At 37.4% G+C, this 17,550-nt stretch overlaps 2 protein-coding genes across 3 annotated transcripts in view; one reads left to right on the forward strand and one right to left on the reverse strand.

Moving 5' to 3' along the window:
- Positions 1 to 7,983: 7,983 nt before the first annotated feature.
- Positions 7,984 to 10,580, forward strand: abitram (actin binding transcription modulator). The gene is made up of 6 exons (XM_007547576.2): positions 7,984 to 8,199; positions 8,280 to 8,331; positions 9,540 to 9,669; positions 9,765 to 9,841; positions 9,919 to 9,988; positions 10,127 to 10,580. The coding sequence occupies exons 1-6, from the start codon at positions 8,118 to 8,120 to the stop codon at positions 10,256 to 10,258; spliced, it is 543 nt and encodes a 180-aa protein (XP_007547638.1). The 5' UTR covers positions 7,984 to 8,117; the 3' UTR covers positions 10,259 to 10,580.
- A 1,355-nt stretch (positions 10,581 to 11,935) lies between these two features.
- The window catches only part of ctnnal1 (catenin (cadherin-associated protein), alpha-like 1), a 54,417-nt gene continuing 48,802 nt past the window's right edge, over positions 11,936 to 17,550 (reverse strand). For both annotated transcript variants that reach the window (XM_007547578.2, XM_007547577.2), the window contains exons 14-19: positions 17,157 to 17,311; positions 16,294 to 16,342; positions 15,721 to 15,777; positions 14,223 to 14,342; positions 13,399 to 13,482; positions 11,936 to 12,455 (exon numbers count right to left, since the gene is read on the reverse strand). In XM_007547578.2, coding sequence (XP_007547640.1) covers positions 12,285 to 12,455; positions 13,399 to 13,482; positions 14,223 to 14,342; positions 15,721 to 15,777; positions 16,294 to 16,342; positions 17,157 to 17,311 — 636 coding nt within the window. In that variant the 3' untranslated portion in view covers positions 11,936 to 12,284. The remainder of the gene's footprint in view (positions 12,456 to 13,398; positions 13,483 to 14,222; positions 14,343 to 15,720; positions 15,778 to 16,293; positions 16,343 to 17,156; positions 17,312 to 17,550) is intronic.

Genomic DNA, 17,550 nt, shown 5'->3' on the forward strand with positions numbered 1-17,550 from the left:
TGCTATAATACTGTGAAGATTAAAAAGTGCCTTGAAACTACTGTGCGGTTTTTACTTTTCAAAAACTTTCCACTGAAATATTGCCTTTTCAACCCTGTTTGATCAGAAGATGACCAGACGGACTCTGCATGTCAGTGAACAGTCATCCGCTATTACAGCGGAAATAGTTGTAATGGAAAATGAACACATTTATCAACATGATTAAACTGGGTGCTAAAACAAGTTCCTCTTATGCATATTGCACTTACAGGCCATTAAATATTAATAACCACAGGTACAAAGAGGTTTCTATGTATGAGGCAAATTTTGATGTGGAAAATGTATTCTCACCACTATAAATGTTTTTATTTTTCTGCCTAAGGTCATCTACGAGTATTTATGGCTCCTTGGTGTCAGTGATAGTTTAAAGGCGTTATGATCAGGCCTTGCAATTGAATGGTGAAGTAGAGCTAAGCCACATGTTAGTTGCAGAGGAAAAGGTCACATTAATTACGTGGTAGGCATGTTGAAACGCCGTGTTTCAAAATCATCCGTTACAAAATGAACAAAAAAACAAAAACAAAAAAAAAACAGAATTTTGCAACATGAAATTAACTCTAAATGATGTTTCCTGTCTTTTGGTCTTTGCAAACCAGTGTGGTATTCTACTGCTTTGTCTCACTGTGTTTCAAAAGCAGCAAATGCAGGAACGGAGAGTTAAATGGGTAAACTGGCCCAACATTTGTGGCTAAAGTTGCTAAACCACTGGCTTCCTTGCAGTTTCATGTCCAGTGATTTTTAAGGTAGGTGTTCCTGCTGTCAAGTCTTGACCGAGGCCCAGATATTTTTTTAAAAGTCGCAACTTCGAATACAATTTCAAATTACGAATTTCACTTTTGCTCATGTAATTAGTTTTTGTTTTACTTGGGAAGAGCACTACAGCAATTTACAGTAAATGCCAAAATGTTTTTTCTGAGGACGCTGGCACCAACAAAACCATAATATTTTTCTCACTGCGAGAAATCCTCGGCTCTAAAATGTTGCACATGTGGTCGTTGAAAGTGAAGACAAAATACTGGTATTCTGACATTCATTTGGCTCAGACACCAAGAAAGATAGTTTAATCGGTTTAAAAAAAAAAGTCCTGTAAGTATTTTACAATTAAAACCCCACAGAAACAATGTAGTTTCTTACACAAGAAATCTATAAGCTCACAAGCGAGGACAGAAGGTACTTTGTTGCTCTTCCTCCTGACTGCTAGGCCTACAATCATATTTGGATTTTTCCTTTTTCTTGAAGCCAAGATTCCATTTGCCTGATAGTCTTGTGGGAAAAAAAGAACTTTTTTTTTTTTTTAAACAAGAATGTCTTTTCTCGTGGAAGATGAGAGACCTGATCTCTTCACCTATTTATTTTCATGAATTTCCTCGATTTCTGTTGCTGGATATTTGGGTAAAGTAAGAGTGCTCATTCACTGCTACGCATCTAAGAAAGATCTTTTTAACAAGAAAGTTGTCTACTCTTTAAAATAACTGCCAGTCATGCTCTTCTCTACGTCATCATAAATACTTAGAGAAGTGTTTCCATTTTAGGGAGGCATGAGTTCAGAATAATGTGTTCTCGGTTTGGGCCTCGGTGAAAGTCTTGCTTATGTTGTGCTTTAAAAAGAAAAAAATTAATCTGTTAAGGTTTGATTATTACAAGAAATATAGGTTTTCTCGCCCTACAATAGAGTATGTTTAATGTGTTTGGACTTCACAGAGTAAAGTCAGTGTAAAGCTGTGGTCATTTAGCTTTACATTGCTCTGACAAGTTACAATGGTTTACTGAGTTTGAATGCATTAATCATTTTTTATTTCTATACAGAAATATCTGTAAATTCATGTTACTGTTCAATCTTCTTGTTGCCAACCTTTGCGTTTCCAGCTAGTTTCCTGTTGCTCTCGTCACATGTTTGTGCTCTTTGCTCCAATGAAAATGGGAAAGAGGATTCTTTTGGTAAAAGTTTGGAAAACATACCCCATAATAATTAAAATTCCTTTGGCTCCTCTTAACTTTGAGCCTCGAGCCTCCTGATCAAAGGTCCATTCCCGGGTCTTGTCACCGGCAGAAAAGACAGGAGCATGCAAGCTTGCATTTTACCCATAATGGGGCAATTTAAAAAAAAAGCTGCTGCTCACCCACACATATTTTTCCTCAAAGTTGGCAGCCCTGCCAATCTTATTAATGTTTTCATTAACTTTACAAGCCGACAAGCGTGTGATCAGTCAAGTCGAGCTCAGCACTTTCTCTCCTGTAAAACAAAAGGATGTGAGGGTTGTGTAAGCTTGTTACAAGCGCTCGTTAAATGTCTGCAGGCTACTGATTGGAGTGAAGTCGAAGCGCGTGTTTGCTTCCGTGTGCTGGAACGGAACAGCCACTGATGCAGACCCAAACATCTGGTGGCCCCAGTGCAACACGTAGAGACGGCTGTCCAGTCAGCATTACTTGCCGCTCACGTCCGAGTGTTTCACTGTAGGCAAGACATTCCTGCAAAGAAACCGGGGTGAAAGTGACGTTCAGGCATTGCTTTGTCATTTCATTTTCACAGTTCAGTGTTAGCATTATTCTACTTCCCTTAGTTCCCACTTTTCAAAATTTTTCGACAAAGGTCTTGTCACATTTATATCCTGGAAAAAGCAGGAAGTCACTCACTATTAGCAGAAAGTTGCTAAAATCTTGGACTGCTAAGATAAAGTGTAATGTGCCAGTTTCATTTATTTTATGGGAATTGTCCCAAATAATGCGTTACGAGGGATTTCGTAAAAGAGATATTCATTTCTTAACTTTTTTCCAGACAAAATAAATGTGCTTAAATATGTTAAATACAAAGTTTTATTTATTTATTTTTTTAAATATTAGTGTGATATTATGCTTCTTCATCATCAAAGGTGAATTTATTTGAAGGATTTTCACTCATCCTCGCGAAATGTTCCAAAATACGTGCATGTTGCTGTGGGGGGGAGGGGGGGAAAAGTAATTTCTGCCCGCAGCAATCAAAATGAGAGCAAAGCAGCTCCTCACAGTTCCTCACAGTTCTTTCTGACCACAGCTATGTCACTTTCACATTAGTGTAGATTTGAGAAAATCATATCTTTAGCATTTACTGTAAAACTGCTGCAGACAGGACAGATACACCAGTGTCTCTTTGCCAACAAATCTGTGCACAACATGAAACCAAAAGCTTTCATGGGAGCAAAAGGGGAATTATTGAATTTCAAAGGGAACTAAATAAACAAGATATCCTCACAATGCTTGTCCTGTTGTGCAGAAAAGGCTCAGGGGTTCAAGCTGATTTTTTTAGATGAACAAAGAGGATTACATTTAAGAAAAAAAATATTCTTTTACAGGGAATTTAAGCCCCAAATAAAATATTAGAAGTGTACTCTCCTCTAAAGTCAACAAATGAGGCCTGTGAACATTTGCTCTTTCAGGGGGAAGGAATTAAGGAACAGAAAGTTGGGCTTCTTCAAGGAAATTAAGAGGTGGAAAGAGATCAATCTCTCTGAAACGTGTTTCTATTATTTGAGTTCCTGAAGTCTTAGCACATTATCCCGAGGTCCAGCTGTCCAAACCTCTGACTTCACCAAGAGCTTACTGGTGAGCTGTGGAGCCCGCACATAAATATTTTTGTGGCCTGATCAAGAATACCTTCCTTTCAATTTGAGAGCAGAGATGTGTGGTCAGTTTACAATGCAAAAGGGGAATTTCTGTTTTAAGCATGGTACAAAAAGGCGTTAGTGTATTCATTTCCTGTCAGTATACTGTTAGATTGTGATGTAAATCTACTTCAAGTTCAGTTTGGTATGCATGAACATTTTTTTTTTTTTTTGCAGAGGGCAAAGGGTGGACGGAAACACGGGAACTTCGAAGTGAAAAAATGCTTCGGATAAATTAGCTCTCGTTAAATGACGACGCCATGAATAACTCCCAACGCTGTGAACCATAATGTTGGTCGTAGAGAGAAAAAACAAAAACATTAGAACATGGCCTTCACTGTTGAACTACAGGATACTGAGCCAATACAACCAAGGCTGTGCACGGAGCCGAGAAGAAAAAATAACAAACAAAAAGCAAACATTCATGAGAAATAAAAGCTGCAAAGCATCCACGGGGAACATGGCGAGCTGATGTAATCGGCTGGAAATTTATGTTTGCTGCTAGGTCTTTTCACAGTTATAAAAAGAAATACAGACATCTGGAATGCACTTTCAAAATGTTTTGTTTTGCTTTGCTTGTATATAAGCTTTATTCACACACCCAGCATAAAACGATACATGTATTTCTCGCAGTTAAAGAAATAACTTCAACTTCCCAACATTTTTTTTTTTTTTATCGTTTGATGAAACTCAAAGCAGCACACAGGATGAAACTGATCAGCAACTCAGAGCGTATCTGTGTCTTAAACTGCAAGTAGGTGGTTGAAACGTCCCTGCTGAGACCACTTCCTCTCACTTTTCACACGTCAGATAGTATAGAAATTGCATCAATGGCGGGTGAAAAAAAAAAAAGAAGCAATCTTTCTTAAAGCTGACATTTCCAAGAAGTTTAACATACAGTAGTTAACAATTGGCCCAAGAGGGAGCCATAAAAAGTTGTGAGAGACGTTTTCACACTGTGGTTCAAAGAAGCCATATATTTTGTTTATTAAAATAAGTCTTGAGCAGCATTTCTACAGGCTTTCTTTAGGTCCTTAAATGGTTAGAAGTTTTTGCAGGGGCTTAAAAAGGCCTCCGACAGCAAATATGCACTTGCAAAAGCAAAGGTTTGTCACCGCCTGTCCTTTCCTGCCTTTTTGGAGAAAGGTTAGGAAAAAAAAAAAAAGAAAAAACAGAAATGCTCCGACTTGATGGATTCAACCTGCAATCCATTAAAGGAGACCTAATCAGAGTGATAAAACTGCTGTAAACATGGCATTTAAACTGTTCAGAAGAACCGGTACCAGCTTCAGTTCAGAGTAATTGATTTTTTGGGTGATTAAATATGTCGCTTAGATATATTGTCCTAATAAACGTGCTAACATGTTTGTTTTTTTTATTCCCCACAGTGGACGTTGAGTGCAATATTTCCATGTGATGATACTGAAGAAAAGTTAGAGCAGGCAATATCTGAAAAAAAAACAAACAAAAAAAAACAAACCCTCATGGACAACCTGTAAATATCATAAGTAGAATATTAAATCAAATTCAACCTGTTGACAAAATTCCATAGTCAGCTTTTTGATTAGTTTGATTGTTTCATTTATAATGATCAAAGGTGTAAACGGAAGTTTGATTATTTTGTGTTTTTCTCTATTTTTTATTTACATCTGTGCGTTTCATTTTTATTGAAATTCTGCTGTGGACATTTATAATTTAATAGTCTGCTATATTTTGTAATAATTGCGCAGCTATGTGAAAGGGGAGGGCTGCTCTTTCTACTAACCTTGTCTATACTGTCATAAGAATGAAATGTTTTAGTTTTTTATCAGCTCCTACAGATGAAACACACATGTCTGTCAAACTGATTAGAATCATGAGCTGTTCTATGTTATAGCAGAGTGAACCAACAGGAGCTGAGCAGCGCACGATTCAACACAAGGTTTTAGAAATAATGAAGCTTTAGTTCCGAGATTTAACTGGACAACGTGTAAAAAATTAATTTGACACTGACAGCTCCTGTGGAAATCTAAGGGGGAAAAAAGCGTAAAAGTTGTGAGACAGAAGTATTTTTAGGAAGACTGCTTATGACTTAAAGCCCACAGACCTCAATGACCTGAAACACTGTTATAAAAAGAGTGTGTGACATTCATCAAGTCATGGGAAGAGCACTACAGATGGTTAAAGTCGTTTTTTTTCTTTTCTTTTTGCATGAGCACAAGCATTTACTCTCCTTCAGGTGTGTTTAATCTGCTTCTCAAAAGTCTATCTCACTTGGTTACAATACAAAATTAGAACATATTACTGTCTTAATTTTTACTTAGTTTTATGTGATGTTGTTGTGTCTTTCATACAACAACCAGAAAAATACCAGCTACACCAGAACCACAGAGACCAATTCACAGAAAGAAGCTGGAAGGCATCCATGCGAGGAGACGGACTGCTGGAGCCAAGCAGACGGACGGCAGACTGCAGAGGATTTGCAGTAACTGACGTGGAGCTACGTGTGAATCCTGAGCACACATTCATATTCACTGAAGCCCGTGCAGCTGGAGGCACTCTGCACATCTGTGTCATGGCCAGTGGATCCTAGAGGCCAAATCTCAAAATGTGGAGAAGAAGAAGAAGATATTTTTGCTCAAACAAATAAAAAATAAGGAGTTGAATGTGAGGAGAAAGTAAATACTCTCAAGAGCTTTTGCGAATGTCATCAAGCGTTACAGAATACCTAATGACATCTCACATTTATTAGCTACTTTGACAGCAAGTGTTGGGGGAGCTATGAAGTTTTGCAGTGCACATTCAATAAGCCTCTTAAACTACTTTGATTGTGGTTGCGTTTATTGTTTGTGACTGTCTTTCACATCATCGGCTCAGATCAGACTCTGTTTACGTCCGCTTCATTGTGGAAAGTTTTTTGCACAGGTCGCAGATGGAGGAGTAATGGAAAAACTAATCGGGATCAACTAGGACAGAAAAAGTCTCATAGATTTAGAAGTGGTGAGTGGGTACACGGAAAACTCATTGTGTGGAGCAAGCATCTGCCAAATAGCTCCTGGACTTGATTTCTCTCAATTATGCTACAGAGATGAAGTCATTACCATGTAATTTACCTCATGCTACTGGTAGCAGTGTCCACAGAGGGAAGGTAATGGAACATATAATACCAGATATGCTTGGCAGTTCATTTGCCTGGATCCCTCAGGAGCTGTATTTGTAAGATCCAAAGGAAAAGAAAACATTCCATAGTTTCTGCACACATCATCCATCCAAGACTTCTTTCTGCATTGCATAATACACTGATTGGCAAACCTGACGTAGACTCAGTGTGGCATATGTGAGAAGCATTAGAGCTAGGTTGAAAGAAATACTTCAAATTGTGGAAAATGAACGGATGTCCTAAGCTGTCCTGATGAGATGATATAAGTTCTAACCTTTTCTTGACTGGCTTACATAAACCAAAATGCACCTGATTCCGTAAAATGTCTCGCGAGCATTAAGCTTTCGGGGGATCTTATGTAAACAGCAGGGGCTGTGTATTCTGTTGTCAGAAATATTCTGCCATCTAGTGGCCAGTCTATGTGGACACATTGTGAGGGATGTTTGTCAAATCGAATCAAATGTTATAGCATTTTTAATGAATTAGTAATTTCCTTTTTAAAATTTATACTGACTTATCTGTTAAAGTTTTATTTTTCAAATACATATAAATTCAATAAACAAACTCATAATTGTGGTGACGTGGATGACTTAAAACAACAAACTATGCAATTTAAATATATGTATGCATTAAATAATAATAATAGTTATTATTATTATTGTTATTATTATAACTATTATTTTTATTTTATTATTATTATTATTTTTATTAAGTAAGGTTTTTATGTAGACATGTAGCAAAAATTCAAGGGACAACATTTATCTATGGTGTGACCCATCGATAAATTATTTTAATATAATAATACAAAAAGAGGAATACTTATTCTTCCTGGTTACTTACTGGAAATTACGGCGTCTTGTAGAATGTGTTTCGCAATAGCTATGAATACCTGAAGTATAAGAAATGACCAAGTAATTATGAACGTCCTTAAAAGTACCCTGAACTCATAACAGCGGTCAGCGGAACCATTCGCGCTTTTATTGATAGATAGATAGATTTTATTACAGACTCAAAGTCCAAATTACAATAAATAAATAAATAAATAAATAAATAAATAAATAAATAAATAAATAAATAAATAAAACTAACATTACTGAATAATGTTTCGTTCGTCTCATCGTATCTGGCGGAACCTATACTATGACTTCCTTTCCCAAGACTCCGGAAACATTTAAAAGGCGGACAACGCTGGTGTCACGCCGTTATATTTCCGTCAAGCTAAGCACATCTGAAGCAAATGTGTTCGCGTTTATTTTTTAAAATTTATTTAATTGTTTAAGGTTGTTGATTGAATTGTCTTGATGGACTGCGTGGAGCAGAGTAACGCAGACGCAGAAGCGCCCTCTGTTATCGACCGATATTTCACACGGTGGTACAGAGCAGGTAACAATATTAATATTACTTAACAAAAAGCAAAATGTTCTTGTTTTTCTGTTTTTATATACTCGCTTTATGTTTTGTAGATATGAAGGGCAAATCGTGTGAAGATCATTGCATCTTACAACATTCAAACAGGTAATTCATTATTGCAATAATCGCCTATTTGAATTACAATATCTGGACTTTAGTTTATGATCAATTATGAGCTCATAACATAACAAAGACTTTGAAAATAACTGAATGTGATGATGAAGGCGCACGTTTGCAGTGATTTTTAAAAGTATTCCTCGTTTTGCCACCTTACAAACAAACGTCAGTGTATTTTTCTCCCAAATGATGATGATGATGATGATTATTATTTTTAACTCAACAAAAATCTGAAAACGGTTGTGTGACTTTGGTCCTCTTTACATCCTACATAATTACAGACAGTATAGTATGCTGAGTTTATGCTCAGGATAAATGTCGATCTTTTGTGAAAGCCCTCAAAGATTTGTTTGAGGACTTTGGTGAATATCCTGCATTTTTGAAGACCAAGAAGCACAATACACCAGCCAGTGATAAACTTATGAAGTTTAAAGCAAACTTGGGTTATAAAAGAATATCCCAAGCTTTGGGTGTCTTGTGCAGGTTTGTGTTAATATGAATAAGAAGATGGTGTGACCCAACTGCAAACCCGTTAAGACATGTTTGTCCACTTGAACTTTGAGGCTGGGCAAGAGCAGCATTAATCAGAGAAGCAGCTGAGAGGCCTATGGAGATCCACACTTGAAGTGGGAGAATCTGTGGACAGGACAGTTATGAGTTGTGTGCTCCACAAACTGGTCTTTTTTGAGAGATTAGTAAAAAGAAAGCTACACTTGAAAGAAAACCATTGGAAGGGCAGCTTGCAGTTTGGCACAAGCCATGCAAACTCATGGAAGAACATAATTATTCAAATGATATTAAAGCTGATCTTGCCAAAAGCTATGTGTGGTGGAAATCTGAGCACTGCAGCCTGAACACAACAAAGTGTATTCATATGTTTAAGTTTCTGGCAGTATTAAAAGTCCTGTCCTAGTTCAATTTGAAATTTTGTTCCCAATACTGTTGTCTAAAAATTCCCTTATTTTGTTGTCCTTACTTTTTTCCTTCTTTCTTACCTCCTTGTCCTGACTAATTTTGTTCTATATGTCCTTCACTTCTTTCTCTCCTTGTGCGTTTCCTTTAATAATTTAATTCTAAATTACATGTGAGCCCAGATTTTACTTATAAGTGCTCCTCAGTCCATAACGCTGTAAAAAATAAAAACCTACCCATAAAGAAATTGTAAGGTGTGTCAAAATATGATTTTCCTATTGCAGGTTGTGCGTTGTGACCTTAGCAGAAACGCATCCGATACTTCAGGATGGACGCACAATCAAAAGCATCAATTACCAGATCAGTAACGGCTGCAGTCGCTTGAATAATAAAGTGTCCGGGAAGTCCAAACGGGTAAAGTCATGAAGCTTCAGATGTTTTTGGTAGATGTGTATAGGAACTGTTTTTAAACCCAAATTCCTGGTATGTTTTTCCCCCTCTTTCCACAGGGGGCGCAGTTCCTTACAGATTTTGCACCTTTGTGCAGGATAATGTGCTCAGATGACAAGGAGTACACAATCTACAGGTGAGATTTTGATTTTTTTCCCCCTCTTGTGAACGTATTGGTATTTGACTCTTTGCAGTGTTTTGTTATTGTTTCAGTTGCATAAGGGGGCGTCTTCTGGAGGTCAATGAGAACATTTTAGAAACCCCAAATCTCTTGCTAGAAAAGGTAAATGTACATTTTATTAGAGCTATCGCAGGTTAAATCTGTAAACTAATAACTCTTAAAGTACAAGCCTTTTTTTTTCTCACTTTATGAAACAAAGTGCTTGAAAATGTTTTTTCTCTTGTCATCAACTCTGACCAGCCGTCTACCGAAGGATATATAGCCGTCATCCTTCCAAAGTTTGAGGAAAGCAAGAGCATAACTGAAAACCTCCTGACAAGAGAAGAGTTTGAGTCTGTCGTTTCCAAACGCAGTTTGTCACAACCCCCCTGATGGATCATTGAAGACCAACCTGTTCCGAGAGAATGTTTCTTTGGTTTTCTTCTCTCACTTTCTCTCTCCAGGTTGGTTCAAAACAAAGACCGAGAAAGTTGACTGACTCTCCTGAAAGACACTTTTATGCAACAGAAGCAAAGTGCCTTCAGTTTATCATGTTACAGAGACTCTGGGATGTTTTCAACTTAAAAGTGCTTTAAATGTGACCAATTTCTTTTTATGTTATTTGAGTAATAGAGAAAGCAAGAAAGTCTTCTGTGAAATGCTGCAAATAATTTGCAGGTGATTTTTTGTTGTACATTAAAAAAAATCAAACAAATGTATGAAAAATATTTTTTTTATTTATTTTCTCACCATTTTATCAGCCTAACAAAAAAAAAAAAATAGATGGTTCAAAACTATTTTTTTTTTTAAATCTGTGGTGGCATTATAATGTCCAGAATATCTAGTTGCTCTCATAAAAGATACACAATTTCCCTAAAGCTTACTATATATTGTAGATTTGAGTCATTATCTCCTGCTCTCACAGTACCAAAGTGGTTGTTGCCTTCAGATAAACAACTGCTTTAAGTACCACACTATATATTTAAACGTCTCATAAACTATAATACATATTGGCCTGTTTGGCAGCTTCACACTGATAGTCTTCATAACAAGTACACTTGAAGGTTCTATTTGATTCGATGCCCGTCCACAACTCTTAAGTCCGACAGGACGATTTGGTTTCACTTGACACACTTTAAAATAAAATCCTGATTCCTCAGCAGCTTAAATGACCAACTCTAGCTTTTTCTTGTCACTCAAAGGAAAAAAAAAAAATATCTCCGCTAATGTTTTTCAATCATTTGGCATGAATCTGATTTTTTTCTACTAACTTGTCACATGGGAAATGTTCTATAGTAAATGCTATGGTAAATATTTTTTTTATGTGATCTGCTTGGAAGTTACATTATGGCAGTTACACGTTACCACCATGCTTGTGCAACACAGTTACAGTACACCAAATAACAAAGGGGGGTCGGAACACACAGGCACGTTGAGACAACAGATGTGTGGCTGAACTATGACTCCTAACAAACAGGGTTCCAACGCAGCCTGGGGAAGTTTTCAGTTTGACCTTAGTATATTTTTGAGGTCTGGATAAGTGTGGAAAATTGTTGGATATTCCAGTTTTACTTTTCCATGCAAGGTATTTTCAGTCCCAAAATTCTTAAAGATGCATGGATTTAACTTTAAGTTAAATGTATCTTTTGAAAAGACTCTATCACACTTTATTTTATCGTTTAAGCATTTTGGTTTTTCACTTAATGACTGAATGCACACTCAAAATTCAAACAGGGGCCAATATTTTTACTTTTTTTTTTTTTGTCCAAACAAATTCAATTGGAACGGGATATGTGGTTCTTAAAGTTAGTGGGATTATAATGCCAGACAAAGGAAAAAACTGCAGCTTTTGGTACCAAAGCACACAAACTTTGCTTTAAATAATCTGCTTTTAGTCTGACACTTTGACAAATCAAGGAGTTAAAGATTTTGAAGTAGACTTTGTGTAATATAATCCAAATTGCCCCAAAATCACACAGAAAACTGGTGGCCTATTTCATGATTTTGTGAAATTTAAAAGACCACATTTTTGTTCTGTTCATTTATAGAATGCTAGGGAAAAAAAATTACAACTGAAAATGTATGAAATTCGTATAAGAATGTTGATGAACCCTGAAAATCAAAATTGAGTCAAAAATCGTTTTTCATTTGAAAGCTGATTGATGACTAGTGGTTCATGCCAAGTAGCTAAAGAGCTTCCGTTTGCATTTCTTTCTTGGCACACCTTCAGCGTTATCCCCCACGTGTCAAATTCAATCTATCTGACCCGAAGGCAGCCATCTTTGCCTCGTAGTTCCAAGTCCAGGCTGCAGTGGTCGGAGGGGATGATGGGATAATTTCACAGAGGTAAGGTTGGCTATGTGGTGCTCTGACAACAACAGTGGGGAAAAAAAAACAAAAACAGAGACATTCTCCAGGATTATTTGCTCTCCAGGAGGTTGAGGCCGGCCAGGTGCTGTTCCAGGGATTTGACTCCAAAGCCGTTTGTGTTTTTGCCGCTTAGAGCCGCCTCCTCTTTGACAGGCGTGGACGCGTCTGGTCGTTCTCCCCAGTCCTGCAGGGAACTGAGGCTCGTCCTCTCCGACTTGTACTGCAGATTCAACGGGATGAATAGGTAATTAGACGCAAAGAAAAATTTGTCGGTTTTCAGACTCATTTAATTGGTGAAGAGCTAAAATAACCTCACGTTGCTTGGGGTTAGGATTTGCAGTATATGAAGCTAATTTCTACTAAATCCATCGAACCAAACAAATGTTGAATATGCTCTTGCATCAAACTGAGGCCTAAAATTGGCTTGTTTAATATAACATAACCTTTCTTTGAATCTGTTATTTTAGATCATTTCTGACAAAAGATTAGAGTAAAAAAAATATTTAATTAGCAGGTTCAACGAATCCATTTAGTGAGTCACAGACTCAAATTAACCAGAATGACAGAGATGACAATTATTATAAAAAGCCTTTTAAATGCTAATGCATATAAAAGGCTTTTAGTCTCAAAACTGCTTCATGTAAAAAGTTTTTTTAATCATAGGAAAAAATAGCATAATATTTCCAGATTGTGCACAGAACATCTATTTTTTTTTTTATCTCCAACAATAGTGTGTGAGGATTTTGTTTGTAATATAACAAGTAACCTGCCAGAGTATTAATAAATACTATTAAAGAATACAATAATGAAACCCTGCTAAGGTTTCATTGAATATTATTTTGATGATAAGATTTCAATTAGGATTTGTCTGGTAATGGGAATTGGTCATGTTTCAACTTGACCGTCCATCTTTTTTTTTCTAATATGTAAATGCAGCTATTTTGTTTCTTACAAAAGGACTAATTTCCTTCTGACAAAAAAATAAATAAATAAAAAATACATTCGCACTAACATGAGTAAATCCGAACTCTTAAAAGTATAACACCATTTTCTACAAATGAAAGATGGGGACGTTGTTAAAATCCAGCTGTTGCCCTGAGGGCAAAATAATACCATTATATAAAAAAGCGCACTTTTACCTCAAGGCAGCATGTGGATGTTACCTTTTTATTTAGCTTATTACTAATGGGAAGGAGGGAGAGGACCACAGTCATGATGTTTCTGGTTGTCTGAATGGACGAGTCCACCTGCAGACAGAGAAAACATCAAGTCCTTTAACAAGACGTGTCTGTTAAGGTTGAAATTATTCAGTTGAACATCCTTCTTGTTCCTGACCATATAAGGACAGAATTTATGCATTAAAATACAACATATGCCAAGAACACAACCCTCAAATAACCCTCTGCATTGAAAATTATGAGTGAACAACCAATATAATCTCGGAACTAAATTGAAATTCTGCATATTTTTGACACAATTTGGATCCACTTAATATTACAAATAAGTCAGTGAATAAATATATATGCGACAGCTGACATCAAATAAGGAATATGTAAATTAACTACATAAATACAGTCATTTATAATTATCTAAATGTCTCCAAAAATCGTTAAAATGGATATTTAATCAAATATGGAGCCCGTATTTTATTGCACAATAAAATATGTAACAATATAAATAATTTTGTCTTGTGTTGCTGCACACTGAAAATTCATTTGATATCCAAGTTTTAAAAATCAAAGCGAGGCTAACCACTGCACAGGTCAACCAATCAGATGTCAGAGTCTTATTTTACAAGCCAGTTGATAAATTAAAACCTTTTAGCCATCAAGATAACAACAGTGTCCTCATGGACCCGGTCGGTGACTTCTGTCTAAAACTGGTGTAAAATTGATGCTGTAGAAATTTCAATAGCAATGCTGTAATGCTGCATATTTCCTGAAAATAAACAATAAAATCAAAACCCTAACAGGTGTAGTATGGCTACCTTCTGGAAGGTGGCAGTCTTGCCCTGTACGGGAGTTTTGGCCCCCATCTGCAGCTGTTGGCACAACACCACCAGTTTCTCCGTCTCTGTGATCACCACAGACTTTTCCTCATCAACCAGCTGGAACAGCGAGAATGAGACAAAAGCAGTGGAAGGGAGAGAGGGAGGGAGAGAGAGAGAGAGAGAGAGAGTCAGAGGTGTCTTTCAGAACTGCAGAGATTTTCTATCTACAGGAAGTCAGGGTGAATGTGTGGATTTACAGTGCTCTTTCTAGACAAAACAGGGAAAGATTAAAATGACACAGAAAATCAGAATTGGCAGCCCTAATCCATCAGCAGCAGTGATGAACTGCCTTATTCTGTTAAGGCAACTGGGTTAATCCCCAGATCTACTTCACTTACTTGACTGCAGTGACTTTTTTTTTTTTCTTTTACTGACAAAAGCACACAGCAGCTTGGTTTGATAGGGAGCCATCAGAATGTAGACGCTTCGTCGGTAACACTTTGCCCCTTGATTATGACTTTGTTGAGAGTCAAGCACACGGCACCCCTCCTCCTCACATCCACACACGTGCACAGACACGCACACCCCGCATGTGCTGCGGTGACAAATGACGGTCGTTAAAGCCTGTCAAAAAAGAGCCATTTAAATGAACTCGGAGGACGTGGGGAAGGAGTCGGTCGAGGGCGAGAGGAAGGAAGCCACAGAGGCCGTGTTTGTTGTGGGATCTCTGCTCTCGGGAGGGAAAGAGGTGTGTGACAGCCTTAATTTCCTGCTCTTGTAGTGTGATTTATAAGGCAGACCCAATAAGCAAGCAACGCCAGGCTGGGTGACGTGGCTGCGTGAAGGAGTGAGGGGTTAGAAGCTGCTCTCGGTTTATTTGAGTTGGACTAGTCTACTAAAGTGTCTTGGAACATGGCGGTAAAATAAGATGTTTGAAATATTAACGTTTTGTCCGCTTTAGGTTGAAATCGACCCTTGTGGCACTCCAGCTTCACACCATTTAATAGAGACAGTGTGTTGTTGACCCTGTATTCAATGGCCAGTAACAATCCAGTTTGTATTTTTATTTTTATTTTTACAAAATAATTACACTGTATAAAGATCAACACACTTGGCTTTCGTGTCATAACATATATATACTGATTAATTGATAATATTACTAATTTAAAGTTACTGGGTTGATGAAAAGACCTGTTTCAAATGCTGTAAGAGTCATGCTAATGCTAAGTTTTAGATTAATACATTATGTGGATCTAATCTGAGCTTTGGAGCGTTTGACTCCAGGATTATCGGGCTTGGTGCCTGAAAACTGGTGGAGGGAATGTCAATCAATGTAATTCTTGTGAAGTACGTTGAAGATGTTGGGTATTATAGAAACGGTAGTTAAAGAAACGTAACACTAACCCCAACTCAGGCACAATATAGCTCACAATGACATTCGTATGAAGAAAAACCAATCGCTTTTACATACTGCACTATGAGCCAAAATATTTACCTGAGAGGAAAATGTACGAAGGGATGAACAAAGCTGAAGTCCCTCTTCCGACAGAACCTTAAAAACAAGTTGAAACTTGCATAAACAAGAAAAATTTCATCTTTTATCAACTTTGCTTGTCAACAAACAGCAACAAAGAAGCGAAATCGAAACATCTTGAAAAACTTTTTTTTCTCAGTTCTTCTTTTCTGCATGCCTTCCTTTTTCTTCTCATTTCTTTTTCTCTTTTATCTCTTTTCATCCCAAACCGAATTAATCTTGAGTGATATATGGTGCTGTGATTTCACAGGTGACTTTATGTTACTGGCACTGATCTAAACTCAATATGATACACTCCTGCACCGAGCTGCATCGCCTTCCCAGCAACATTAATACGTTTTTTGACAACTGCTGTCCAGATCTGAAAAGGGCTTAATGAATGAATAGCTGTGTGCGTTTGCTGACCTATTGATCTTCCTCCTCAGTGTGGTAGGGTAACGCATGCATTTATCTGCAACTTCAATAAATTGAAGGTGGAAAAAGAGAAGACGGGGAGGGGAACCGGGGGAAGTCGGAGGATGTGGATGTTATTACCTCAGCTTGATGAAAAAGATCCAGAGTTGTCTTCAACAGCCCCTCCCCTCTGCGGTTTCATTAATAAAAATAATAACATGGATTAGAAAGACGGACAAGGACAAACTACGTTCAGCGCCACAAATAAAAAGTGTAAACAAATCACTATAATCCTAATATTGTGTCACCGTTTCCCGATCCTCAAAATGTGCTTTGTAAATATTGATGGCTTGGGGATTGAGAATCTCATTAACACTAAGCCTCAGAGGAGATTCATGTGGCTGCTTAGATTGTTTTTTTTTGTTTGTTTGTTTGTTGTTTTTTTACAATATATAATTTGGAAATGATTGAACCAGTTCAGCCAACTCCAGATGCAGCACCGTTCTAATTCATCTGAACCTCTTGTAAAAAATGTGTCAAGAGCTGTAGAATAAATTAAATCTAGCAGAAAATGTAAATTCTGGCTTAGTAACACTACACATTTTCAATAGATAAAACAATACCATGTCAAGAAGTCATCAGATTTCAATAAGCGAAATCTAAAGCTACGGTTTCCCATCTATTTTGGGTGTTTTGAAACGCGTCATTTGTCGAACGTAAAAGTCTTTAAAGTACGTGCATCACTTTTGATGGGCCTGTGTTGTAGAACGTTCTGCGGATCAGCCGAATGGAAATCGCAGCGTCCCTTTGCTTCATGACTGGGTACATCACACACAGGGCTCTGAAGAACTCTAATAAGGATGGAGTTTTTCTAAAGCTCAATGCTGTTTCAATGCACTGCTTCTTCAAAACATTGTCTTTTAGGGATTCTTATGCATATTTTGTAGTAGTCCCAACAAATTTGGGGACGGCTGTATACACTGTGCAAGAGTGCCGTTCGGTACCTTGTGAACAGGTACATGTTGTACGCCATGCTGGCGAGGCTCTGGCTCTGCCGCACTATGTCGTGTTCCTGCTCCTCCCATTTCTCCACCTCCGAGTCCACATCTGACGAGAGCAGACGGAGCTCCAGTCCCAGCTTGGCCATGCTCGTCTGCTCCTGCACCCACAGAGATACATACGCACGGCGCAACAGAGGTTGTTTAGGAAATGCAAATGAGTGTTTTCACTTGTAGATAGCCTGCAATAAACTTCCTGCTGCTACTTTTGGTAAAAAAAATATATATATATATATCAATGCTGTAAAGTGTGGTGAAAATATTTTTGCCCCTTTTTCAGAGTCTCGTGTCTGGCTGATTTTGTATCTAAATATTTTTCAGACAATGAACATATTTCATA

This window comes from Poecilia formosa, unplaced genomic scaffold (genome assembly GCF_000485575.1).
Source record: "Poecilia formosa unplaced genomic scaffold, Poecilia_formosa-5.1.2 Scaffold21, whole genome shotgun sequence".
In the NCBI taxonomy this organism is placed as follows: Eukaryota; Metazoa; Chordata; class Actinopteri; order Cyprinodontiformes; family Poeciliidae; genus Poecilia; species Poecilia formosa.